General features: G+C 34.1%; 1 protein-coding gene across 2 annotated transcripts in view; it reads right to left on the bottom strand.

The window, feature by feature from the left end:
* Nucleotides 1–2,172: 2,172 nt before the first annotated feature.
* LOC125657783 (ATP-binding cassette sub-family C member 5-like) overlaps nt 2,173–13,571 on the bottom strand; it is a 56,217-nt gene continuing 44,818 nt past the window's right edge. For both annotated transcript variants that reach the window (XM_056149315.1, XM_056149314.1), the window contains 9 exons: nt 13,192–13,474; nt 12,764–12,944; nt 12,473–12,562; nt 11,764–11,953; nt 11,453–11,612; nt 8,244–8,322; nt 7,848–7,961; nt 6,909–7,073; nt 2,173–6,127 (listed from right to left, as the gene is read on the bottom strand). In XM_056149315.1, coding sequence (XP_056005290.1) covers nt 6,035–6,127; nt 6,909–7,073; nt 7,848–7,961; nt 8,244–8,322; nt 11,453–11,612; nt 11,764–11,953; nt 12,473–12,562; nt 12,764–12,944; nt 13,192–13,474 — 1,355 coding nt within the window. In that variant the 3' untranslated portion in view covers nt 2,173–6,034. The remainder of the gene's footprint in view (nt 6,128–6,908; nt 7,074–7,847; nt 7,962–8,243; nt 8,323–11,452; nt 11,613–11,763; nt 11,954–12,472; nt 12,563–12,763; nt 12,945–13,191; nt 13,475–13,571) is intronic.

Genomic DNA, 13,571 nt, shown 5'->3' with positions numbered 1-13,571 from the left:
CTACTCGTGCAATGTGAGTGTCTACAAGGTCATTGTTACACACCTACTTGTGCAATGTGAGTGTCTACAAGGTCATTGTCACACACCTACTTGTGCAATGTGAGTGTCTACAAGGTCATTGTTACACACCTACTCGTGCAATGTGAGTGTCTACAAGGTCATTGTCACACACCTACTCATGCAATGTGAGTGTCTACAAGGTCAGTGTTACACACCTACTCGTGCAATGTGACTCGGGTGAGCATTGTGTCCCATTAGGCTCTTTAAATAATATTTACTTTTGGTTTGCTGTATCAGTTTCAATAAACTGACCTCCAGTAACTCGCATTGTTGTGTTATCTAGAAATTTAATAGAGGTGCACTTATATTACATATTTCTTACAAATCATCACTTATGTAAAGCTTACATTTCAAAATTCTTTATTATGCTGAGTTTTAACAGGTTGTATTATATTTATGACAAAAACAAGGAAGCATTTCTTTGATTTTGTGAAGAAACTTTTTAAAATATGCACTTCATCAAATTGTAGAGTTCGGGAAGTGGGTGGGGAATAGGTTGTAGGAGTATTTGACGTTGACTTCTGTCCAAGCTTTGATGCAATACCAAATAAAACAAGTCACAGCTTGATGATGGCTGATACTATTTTAAACCATGCATCAAGTTCTAGGGTGTTTTTCTTAATTAAGTGGTGTAGAACTTTCTTTGAAATAGTTATCAACAATCACCAAGCTGTGACATGCTCTATTTTGCATTGTGTGAAGTAACTAAAAACTTAAATAAGAGGTAAAGACAAACCAAGAGCTCTGTGTTTAAATAGTTCTCCCCATGATAGATTAACTTCAACAACTTGTGATTTTTTCAACATCAATGAAAATTAGAAATTGTTGGGAATCATTTAAATCCTTGCAAGATGCACATCTTCATTAACAAGTTGTTTACAAATGCCATAGCTTCTAAACCGTGAGAGGAGATAAACAAATCATGTTCTCACTTTGTAATACTTCCTCAAAACTGTTCAATTAAGTTCAACCTATTATTTTCTCAACAAAGAATACCGCAAACGGTACATAACACGCCCCTGAAAATGATAGGGTGTTTTTTCTTAATCCGTAAATTGTAGAACTTTGCTTAGGTAGTATCAGCCATCATCGGGCTGTGACATACTTTCTTCGCATAATATGAATATTTCCTAAAAAAGGACTAAGTTCAACAACCTGTAATTTTCTTAAAAATTAAAGAAATTTTAAATCAAAATCCTTGCCACATGCACATCTTCAATATCCATACAAACACTGTTTAACAAGATGGTCCTTGGTTGAAAATCGTGGGAGGAGTTCGCTGGACAAATTATGTACCCCTCCATATAATTAATAATTTTCAAATAAAGGGACAAAACTTCTGCAAGAGAGGTCAAATGGATCAAAATAGCAACAAGATCTACATGTAGAGAAGCTACATAGCAAATTTCAGCTTGATTGATATGTGACAGACAAATGAAATTAGAAACAAAAAACCCCGAATGGACAGACGGACGGACAGACATCAGTACCATAATACGTCCCATCTAAAGACTGGCGTATAAAAATTGAAGAAAATCCAAATTCTTCCCACCTGCACATCTTCAATACCCATACAAACACAGTAAAATTAGAAGATCCCGACTTGAAAACTGTGGGAGGAGTTAGAAACGCAAATCATGTACTTTTCATGCAACACTAAATTTTAAATAAAGGGGCAAAACTCCAGCGAGAGGTCAAAATGGATTACAATTACACAATCTAAAATGACCCACAAAGAAGCTACATGTACACAGCAAGTTTCAGCTTGATATGACAAAGAAACGAAAATAGAAACGGAAAACCCCAAATGGACAGAAGGAAGTACAGACGTAAATGTACTGCAATACATTCAGTCTAAAGATGGGTGTATAAAAAATAAATCAAGAAAGCCCAAATTCAAACTTGATCTGTAACGACCTATTTATATAGGTTCGTATCTAAATTTTCAATTCAATAGCTGCAGGGATAGCCAAAAAGAAGTCGGGGAAAACTCGATGGATGGATGTGCATATACTTGCACTATAGAGCTCCCCCTATAGACAGGGCCTCAGTTAAAAATCATCTTTCCATGATTTGGAATCTTAACAGGCAGTGAAATACAAATAATGGATCTCTAAGAATTAAGTTTATTAAAAATAATTAATTAATTACCGACTCTATACATCAAATAATCAACAAGAAATATGAATGATCATAATAACGAAGATCTCGCACAACACACCATTACCACACTCTTCCCAGATAACATTTCTCAAATTGCTTCATTGCAAAAATATATATAATGTATAGGATTGACGGGAAAGCACCAATGGTTGTGAAATGACAAAATAATGATTGCCATGGCATCTTTTTAAAAAAAGGAAAATACATTTCAATTTCAACAGAATAAATAGTGCATAGAAAATTGTGTTTGACTGAAGCTGTTACATATAGTTTAAATGTACTAGGATTTCTATATGGACCCACTCTACTTCCAATCAATATTAGATTAATTATTGCATAGGTCCACACTAAAGGGACTGGTTCACGATTTTTGAAAAAAATATTTGCATTTTTGATGTTAAACATAATTCATTTAATGTTGACAGCCAAACTTTTGACCTTCTGAAAGCAAGAATAATAGCATTATTATAGCCTTAAGTCTGTGTTATGTAAACAAAGACTTGAGTCTTTTTATGTATACAAACAAACCAGTGAAATATTAATTTTGTAATATAAAGCATCTTAATTTCGCAGTCACAAATTTTAACTTTTAGATGATACAGTCTACCCAAAGAATGCTTGAAATGTGAAAGATATAATAAAATTAGATCGATATCCATTTCTTTTTAAAATTTCGTAAACAATAACATACGGCAATCTTTGTTTATAAAACAAATAACAAACTCTCTATAATGAGCTTCTGAGATCATGTATAACCTTAATTTTTATGCAAAATCTTTGGTCATTAAAGTGAAAAACAAAATTTTGGGGAAAATCGTGAATCAGTCCCTTTAATATGTATATTGATGCATTAATATTTCTGTTGCATCTACAAATTAAGATATGGTTGGTATACAAAAAATTGGTACAAATCATTCTAAGTCATATTCATGATTTAAGGTGAAGAGAAATTTCCAATGACAAATACTGTACAAGTAATGGTACATTTACAATGATAATTCTATATCAACTAAGAAATCAACAGATAATAATTATGATAATTAAATTCTCCATTTACAATGATAATTTTACATCAACTAAATAATCAACAAATAATAAATATAATATTCTAATTCAAGGAAGAACATTAATAATTTAACTACACAACAATTTGATTTTGTGACAGTCAGCATTAACAAATTCATAATGTATACAAGAATTTAAACAAAAATATTTCAATTGAATTTCACTCTAACATGTAAAAATGATTGACCCCATTTTGAACTATCTTGCTCCATGTACTTTTGAATTATGCCAATTTCTTAAATAGGCCAAGTTTAACTTTGACCACAAAGGATTCCCGTTAATTTTCCTGGTACACAGTAATTCATAAGTGCACAGATTCACGATGCGCCTTATGGCACAAAATTTATGGTACAATGACGCGTAGTTATTGCAGGTTCTGTAACGTGATTATCATTAACAAATATGTTCATAAATATATCAATCTACACATTTGCATGAAAAATGCTTGCAAGAATTTTTTATCTTAATGAAATGATATTGAAAACATTATTGTGAAATGTAAAGATCATAACTGATTTGGCTGATGAACTACATATATAATATTCATCAAATAATCATCATTTTGAACAAAACAAATTCATTTAAAACATCTACCATTGAATATGCATTCACTTATTGCCAATACACGATATGTATATATATAAATATATATATAAAACATTTTTACAATTGACATGATTTCCATGAGTTTTTTCTCACTTCAAGTAAATCTTTCATAGTACAAAGAAGTGTAATTTGTACAATGCTATCTCTAAAGATAACTGACCACTTGAATTTCATACCTGCGTACATCACATTCAATTGAACTGGCATGAGGATATGTTAATAATAGAATATGGATAACCGGGGAGGGGGGGGGGGATTTAAAAGCAAGTCCTCTGTAATTGTATAGTATAAAACAGAAAACACAATTTAGTTTAGAGTCTTAATTTTACTAAGTGCTTCTAAATTAAAAGAAAGAAAAAAGTTTACCATGTAATTCTAGTCGATCATATGAAACTAACAATAAGACACAATGTATGTCGACAGTCTGTCAAATACTGGTTATTGGTCATGGATTTCATATTCATTAGATTTGTTTCTGTGTATAGAATGAAAATATAATGCTTAATATAAGAGGGAGAGAGACAGACAGAGTGAGTGAGAGATGGACAGAGAGAGAGAGAGAGAGAGAGAGAGAGAGAGAGAGAGAGAATTTTAGATATTAAAATGTCTTGTAATATATAAAAAAAGGAAAACATCATGTTAATTGCTCTAAAGACAAAGTCAGAGTCATGTTCTATAAGAATATCAAGTCATTTAAAAAACACGGAACTTTTGATAGTTTTCAACAAGTACTGGTAGAATGGAGCACACAGGGTGGGAAGGGTGCTTAAGGTTGAGATGTTTATTCCAGGAAATGAAAAATTCATATCACAAGCAATCTCATATTCAACCAAAAAGTAAGTAGATGAAAATAAATTTCATTCTTGATACATGTACATATACTTTGAGGACATTTTTTTAAAAAAATCTTTAAAAATATACATAATATAAAACACTTCAAAGAAATAAGTATGTTTGGTCTCGTCTTAAATACAATTCTGTCATGTATAAAATATACTCTTTCAATCATTGCCGATAAAGCATACAAATTGGTTCAAAATGTTAACAGTGGAGTTGCAGTCAAATTAGTGTACGTGGGTTACCCAATAACCATCAAAGAGCAGGATATCCTGAATGTACACAAAATAAACATCAAACAGCAGGATATCTCAAATCTACATAGAATAACTTGTTTATAGCCAAGTACACAAAATAAACATCAAACAGCGGGATATCTCAAATCTACATAGAATAACTTGTTTATAGCCAAGTACACAAAATAAACATCAAACAGCGGGATATCTCAAATCTACATAGAATAACTTGTTTATAGCCAAGTACACAAAATAAACATCAAACAGCGGGATATCTCAAATCTACATAGAATAACTTGTTTATAGCCAAGTAATAAATATTTATCATTCACTTCTTTAAAGTATACATGCATTTTAATGTTTCTTCAAGTTCACTAAACGCAAGTTCCTCACGTCCAAAAACAAAACCCATTATGGAAAGCATATAAAGATATTTTCTTGCTCACAACAAAAGCCATTTATAGAAATTCTACAAACGGTTAAAATACACTGTACATACAGAGACACATACATCTATACATAAAGAGAAAAACAATAATCTAATCCACTGACTGCACACCAAACACAAACACTCATACATTGTCTAATTCAATTCACATCACAAGTGTAATCATTCATTTGGTTAAATTTAAGAATTCTTGCCTTAATCTATTTCTATAATCCATTCTAATCTGTTTCTATAATCCATTCTAATCTGTTTCTATAATCCATTCTACATGTATATAAATGTTATGACTAGTTCCTACTCACTGCGGATTTTCATAGTTTGACCTAGTGATAGTGAAAATTAAACTGCAGTGAAAATAAAGCTTTATACAGTGTAAGTACTTGAATGCATCATTACTATATCTACTTTAAATTCCTACTCATTAGTAGCAAAAGTATAGTACTTTTATATGAATTACATCAATATTTATACATAATTCATTAATTTTCTGAATTGATTAGAATCACCTGCTCAGCATAAAGTCAAGATCAAAATAAACTAAATTCACATTAAATGTAGGTATACACTTCCCAGTTAACAAAGCCTATTGCATACACAGTAAATTAAGAATCATTCTGGATCATAATTTGTGGTTTTCTGTGGCGTCTAGCATCATCTTGAACTTGGATTTAGAATTAGACATCAGTTTCCCAGGCGTGTCAAATTCAACCACCTGTAACGAGAATCCCAAGCCCTTCATTTAAGTAACACATACAATGTTTTAATATTTCAAAAATACGTGTTATACCATTATATTTTCCAAGATAAAGCACATTTTATTTCCAGTAACACGGATCAAGTCGGGGTAACAAAAGAAAAATCCCATTATCTGGATCTGGTATGTCATTAAAACAGGTAGTAACTGTTCCACCACCAGACGGTCAGCTTTAAATGTGAAAGTCACGGGTCTTTAATTTGAATATCACTTTCAAAATTGACATGTCTTGTTGCAATAGGTGTCACATGCATGTATTAAAGAATTAGACCGGTTCTCTGAAACAATAAGCACGAAGCAGGAATATACAATTTCTGGCTTTCATTTCCTGCTAATAATAAGACAGTTTGGACGGGCAAACACGATAATTCTTGTTCGGGGCAGGCCTGCCTTGAAGGACTTCAAAGCCAACATTCATGTCAAAATCAGGGATGGAATCAGACTGGGCAACTCAAATGTGTGTTTATAAAGATAGCACATATTGATGTTAGCTAGTGTTTATGAAGATAGCACATACTGATGTTAGCTAGTGTTTATGTAGCACATATTGATGTTAGCTAGTGTTTATGAAGATATCACATATTGATGTTAGCTAGTGTTTATGAAGATAGCACATATTGATGTTAGCTAGTGTTTATGTAGCACATATTGATGTCAATATTGATGCTAGCTAGTGTTTATGTAGATAGCACATACATGTACTGATGTTAGCTAGTCTCCTCTCTATAACATTACAAACCTTTCCTTCCTCCATTACGAGGATACGACTGCAGGATAACACAGTATTCAGTCTGTGAGCTATGATCAGCATTGTGCAGTCAGAAAAAGCCTCCTTGATTGTCGTCTGCACCAAAGCATCCGTCTCTGTATCTATGGCAGCAGTAGCTTCATCCAGCATCAAAATCTGAAATCATGAAACAAGGTCATCATTGAGAAACATGAAAGAAACAAAATAACAGATGTGCTTGTGTAACTTATGTCCCTCAATTTCATTCCAACACAGTCAAGCATTATCTCGAACCTGAGGGGACCGAGAAAAAACTTTGAGATATCAGAAAATTTGAGATACCAAGGTTAAAATACAATAAAGAAAATATAGTTGGGACTTAAAACTCACTTCAACATAGCCACGGAATTTGAGATATCGAATTTCAACTGTATATATAATGTTTATGTAAAATTCCAAAAGATTTTCTGATACAACAGATTACACTGGATTAGTGAAACAAACATACTTTACTGTGCCGTAAGAGAAACGACAAACATACTTTACTGTGCCGTAAGAGAAACAACAAACATATTTTACTGAGCCGTATGAGAAACGACAAACATACTTTACTGTGCCGTAAGAGAAACGACAAACATACTTTACAGAGTCGTAATAGAAACAACAAACAACAAACATACTTTACTGTGTCGTAATAGAAACAACAAACATACTTTACTGTGCCGTAAGAGAAACAACAAACATATTTTACTGAGCCGTAAGAGAAACAACAAACATACTTTACTGTGTCGTAAGAGAAATGACAAACATACTTTACTGTGTCGTAAGAGAAACAACAAACATATTTTACTGTGTCGTAAGAGAAACAACAAACAACAAACATACTTTACTGTGTCGTAAGAGAAATGACAAACATACTTTACTGAGCCGTAAGAGAAACGACAAACATACTTTACTGTGCCGTAATAGAGCTCTGGCCAGACAAATTAGCTGCCTCTCTCCTACAGAGAAATTCTCTCCATTCTCTATAACCTGGGAATCTAGCTGATGTTCAAGGGAAGTAATCTATAAATTCAAGAAAAATAGGAAAGATGTATATTAGATGTCTCACCGTCCCTTGTGAAATTTATACTGTATAACAGGTAAACTTCCTATGATCTAAATATATTCATCTGCACCACAAACTCCTTCAAGAAGATCATTACAAGTAAACAATACATGTATCTGTAATGAGTGGTGTCATTTCTCAGATTGGTCACCGTCTAGAAAACACAATATTTCATCATGTTTATGTCCCTACAATAAGCCCCCACCCCCCCCCCCTTCCGACAATGTCTGAATACTCACTGTCTCTTTTATATGACATTTTTCTATCGCTGACCACAATGCTGCATCGTTATATTCACCAAAAGGATCCAAGTTGTACCTACAATGGGAAATGTCAAGTCTGCCTGTGTACAGTATATCAATGTAATCAACAAATTAAAGGACAGAGGATCTGAAACATGCTTAACAGTAACAAGAGGCCCACAGGCCTTATCAGTCACCTGAATACTAGTTAAAAGTATCACTAGTTCCAAGGGCAATGAAATCTAGAAAAAATTTCCTGTGCTGAATATATAAGCTAAGTTCTAATATTCAGCAACAATATAAAACAATATATGTTCTTTAAACTTCAATGCCCTCAAAAGTGCATACACTGATGAAAGGCTTTATATAATATATGTATTAACATTAAACGATATCACTAATTTGGACCCATCCTATAGTCAAAACCCTGGGGTTGCGAAATTCATTTTTTTCTACATCCTTTTCTGCTATTCCTAACTATGCCTTTAGATTTTATACAGTATCAGCAAACTTAAAGAGACACTACAGCTCATTTTCCACATTTTAATAAAGTGTTTTTTAAAACATGCATTGATAAAATGATAAAATTCATATCGATACTGACAATTTTGAACAATTGGGATGCATCAATTTACCCTCAACTGCGCTTTGAAGATCGTTCGGAATTCAAAGGTTTCTTCATTCTGACTCGGACTTTTGAATGCTTATTTACATCACGTGGTTTTGAATGACAGCAAAGGTGTTGTGTAGGAAATTATTTAAATTTCCCTTCAAGGGGGTCCACACTCACCTTTCAAGTATAAAAGTATTCCCTGCTCCTTAAAATAAGTAATTATATAAATCATTATTTCAACAGAAATCCTTCCATGTTCCCATTGACCGATGTTTTTACAACTAACACGTGTCGTGTTCAGATAAAAATAGCACTTGCTTTTAAAAGTAGTGTCTTCGCAGCTAGTCTCAATGGCAGATTTAGGGGGGAGGGGGGGACAGGATCCCCCCTCCCTTTTTACGCCACAGATTGTGAATGAAAATCCAAATTTTGCACCAGAATGGCCGATTACTGTGGCTAATCTTTGACTTTCACACCCCCTTCGGAAATTCTAGATCCGCCACTGAGTTACATGGGTTTCTCCGAGCTCTTTGTTTTCCAACGGTCAAACTGATACCAAGGTAAATTTTATTTCACGTATGAGTTTTATCTCATTCTATTTTCACCTCTTTTCTCACAGAATCTGTCAAAATTTTAGATCTATCAACTACACTTTCTCTCACTGGACGACATGCTGCACTGTTTACTGTCTATGCGCATGCGTCTGAAGACTGAAAGGAGGAGACTCGATATTTTTTGCATAGGCCATCAAAAAGTATTAATTTTTACGTTAAAACGATAATTTTTAACTTTAGATAAGTGTTATTTTCGCAAAGTTCATACTTTCAACAATGCAACAAAAATTGAGAAAGCGCTAGGAAAATTGTCATTTCATGATTTTTCCGCAAAATGAGCTGTAGTGTCTCTTTAAAGAAGTCCTTTAAATCATTAAAATAATTTTGGCACCACCCTGAAACCAAACCCATATCCCTGGGATCATCAAAATTACAATTGTGGTAAAGGACTACCTGCTCTTTAAAAATATCCATTTAGTTTCAATTTAGTATCAATAGCACTATAGAAGATGTTATTTAAGTGTTTTACACATAAACCCTATAATGACTAGGTTTGGCCCCACTCTGGGGTCAGAACCCCTACCCCGGGGATCATGAAATTTACAATTTTGGTAGAGGACTACCTGCTCTGCATCACTATGCATTTAGTTTTTTCTCACACATGTGCAGATGTAGAGAAGATTTTTGAAAATTGGTCAATTTTTGGCAGTTTTTGCTCTGCCCCTAAGGCCCCAGGGGTGCAGGAGTCCTGAAATGTATAATTCACGTTCCCCTTGTCCCAAACATACTGCATACTAACTTTGAGAAGAATTGGAACAGCAGTTATCAAGAAGTTAAAATATTTTATTAACTTCATAATATTAAAGCATTAAAAATAAGTAAAAAAAAAATTTAAGTTCAATATAATAAAGTATAAAAGATAAGCAAAAATTTAAGTTCAACATATCAAACTATAAAAATAAGTTAAAATTTAAGTTCAATATTATACTAAAGTATAAAAATAAGTAAAACTTAAGTTCAATATATCAAAGTATAACAAGAGTACCATCAACAGTACATAATATGCCTGTGAAAAGTTAATATTGGGTGTTTTCCTTACACCATGATTTGTAGAACTTGGCTTCAAGTAGTATCAGCAATCATCAGGGTGTGACATACTTTCTTTGCATAGTAAAAACAAGAAAAATCATGTACTCTCTATGTAATATTTTCACTTGGCATGAGATGTCTGTGTACCAAGTTTGATGGACCTTGTCCCAACGAATCGGTCTGCATCCTGCTACTACAACCTTGACCTTTGACCTCTAACCTTGAAATACAATAGGCATCTTTCTCTCATCATGGTGATCAAATGTACCAAGTTGCAATATCCTGGAGCTAATGGTTCAGTTTGTATCCTGCCTACAAGGTTTTCCTACTAAGTAATACTACAACCTTGACCTTTGACTTCTGACCTTGAAAAACATTAGGAATCTTCCTCTCATCAAGATCAAATATACCAAGTTGCAATATTCTGGAGTTAACGGTTTGGTTTGTATCCTGCCTACAAGGCTTTCCTACTAAGTAATACTACGACCTTGACCTTTGACTTCTGACCTTGAAAAACAATAGGCATCTTCCTCTCATCATGGTGACCAAATATACTAAGTTGTAATATTGGAGCTTACGGTTCGGTTTGTATCCTGCCCACAAGGGTTTCCTACTAGGTTTCCTACTAAGTGATACTATGACCTTGACCTTTGATCTTGAAAACCAATAGGCATCTTCCTCTCATCATGGTGATCAAATGAACTGAGTTGTAAAATCCTGGAGCTTATGGTTTGGTCTGTATCCTGCCCACAAGGTCCAGACAGACAGACGGACGACACCATACCATAATACGTCCCGTCTTCAACGGGTTTATAAAAGTATTTAAAAATTTAAGTTCAATATGTTAAAGTATAAAAATAAGCAAAAATTCAAGCAACTACTGTCCACTCCAGCTTCTGAAGAAAAGACAATTTAAATTCTTCCGATAGTGTTGTTAAGATAAAGCAGACCTTATGGTGCCTATGAAAAGAACTGGGTCCTGTGGAATAATGGAAAGCTTGGACCTCAGATCTTGTAATCCTAGTGTGGAAATGTCAAGGTTGTCTATCTTAATGGACCCAGACTCTAACTCAACCAAACGAAACAGAGACACGCCCAAGGAGGATTTTCCTGTGGAGAAAAATAAATGCTGTAACAAGTATGTGATATACACAATTCTGTTATCAAGATAATCTGGAAGACCACCTCTCTCAGTCTGTTTATAAAGATCACAGATATTTAACAGAGATGGAAATTGGTTCGCAGTTGATGAGAGTGATACCTGATCCAGACCGACCCACAATGCCGATCTTCTCTCGTGGAAGAACATCAAATGACACTCCCTTCAGAGCCAAAGGTAGGTTATCCCTGTATCGGAGTTTGACACTCTTAAACACTAGAGATCCCTCATGTGGCCAATCATCAGGGGGACGGCTTTTCTTGATGACGTTTGGGGCTTCTGATTCTGCTTCCTGTGATAGAATTTATTTACAAGAATATCAAAGTACTGCAGAATGTAAAAAAAGGCATGTGTTGTGATAAATGCAACAGTTGTGACTCTATTTATATTAGCAGTAATCTTATCTAAACATTTTTCACAGAATTCTATTCTGCTAATTCATGAACAACGCTAATATGCCTTTCAATGTACATGTTATAAACTTCAGTTCCATTTTCCAAATTGCACTAATATATATCATATGATTCCACCATGGTAGTCAGCTTTAAAATGAGCTAAACTTGATCTCATCTATATAAAGCTAATATGTCTGCAGTAAGCTGTACAATTTAATTGTGTACATCATTGATGTACAGTACATGTCCAAAAGTTATCGGCACTTCCATCTCCGATTTTCCCAAATATAACCAATGAAGAAAACTACAACAATAATGTCCAATGACAATTTTACTAAAATACATTTGATTCTCCTAAAAAATGAGGATTTAAGAAGCTAGATATTTCTATTTATTCTGACCTATTGATACAATACCTTTTCATACTGTGCAAGTCGTTCAACAGAAGTAAACCTGGCCTCTGTTTCAATCGCCATTCTTACTGTGAACTGGAACAAGCCTGTCATCTGAAATAAATTTTTTTTCATTTTACAGAAAGGCAAATGACATGTTTGAGTGGAACTATTAGTTACTGATGGAACAGATAGGTAAATGACATGTTTGAGTGGAACTATTAGTTAGATATGACGGAACAGAGAGGCAAATGACAATGTTTGAGTGGAACTATTAATTAAATATGTAGGAACAGATAAATGATATCTCATCACCTGGACGGAGAATGCGAGGGCCATGCCAGCTAGAGCAGGCGGAATGTTGGTGACTATCACGAGAAGACCGACCACTCCCACCACAATCACACAGAGAAGGTCAAGGCGAATCGCCAGCCAGCGGTTAGAGGCCGAGAAGAGGAAGAATGGCACCGAGTTCGAATCCAGCAGCTGGTGGAATCTATAAAACAGAATATTATGTACAGAGGAAACCAGAGTAAGCTCCCGTGGTATAGTGCGTCCAGGATTTACACTAATAGATTACAATAAAAATTTGGATAGATAATAGTACAATTTTAATATCTCCATGTACTAAGTCAAAATTGTTTGACTCAATCTACTATAATTTCTAAGTACAAATGTTCCATTACATCACATTTTATGTAATTCTGAAAATTATTCCTTTCTGTACTGTTCAGTCCACTTACCTATCCATAAATTCTGTTGATTTGCCAAAGGCATGGATTGTATTGATGCCCTGCACAGTGGCAGTGATATGGCTGATGAGAGGGGATCGGGTTCTGGCATCCATCCTCTTTAATTCACGAACACCAGAAGTAAATACAAAATTTATCCCAAAAAATGCTATGGCAAGTGGCAACAGGGCTATAAGGAAATATGGAGAGACATAGGCTATACTAATAAGAGCGAATATTATCATCAGGATATTCATGATGAACACTTCAGAACTGCCGGGTAACCGAACATCAACTGAAACGAGAATCCAAGTACATTATAATTCAACATCACCACAAATCTTCCTCTAGAAAATATCTTACTGTAATCGAGACATAAAGGTTTAAAAAAA

The sequence above is a fragment of the Ostrea edulis genome, chromosome 9 (genome assembly GCF_947568905.1).
Source record: "Ostrea edulis chromosome 9, xbOstEdul1.1, whole genome shotgun sequence".
Classification (NCBI taxonomy): domain Eukaryota; kingdom Metazoa; phylum Mollusca; class Bivalvia; order Ostreida; family Ostreidae; genus Ostrea; species Ostrea edulis.
Note: the sequence above shows the minus strand (reverse complement) of the source record. Positions and strands in the feature narration are given on the sequence as shown.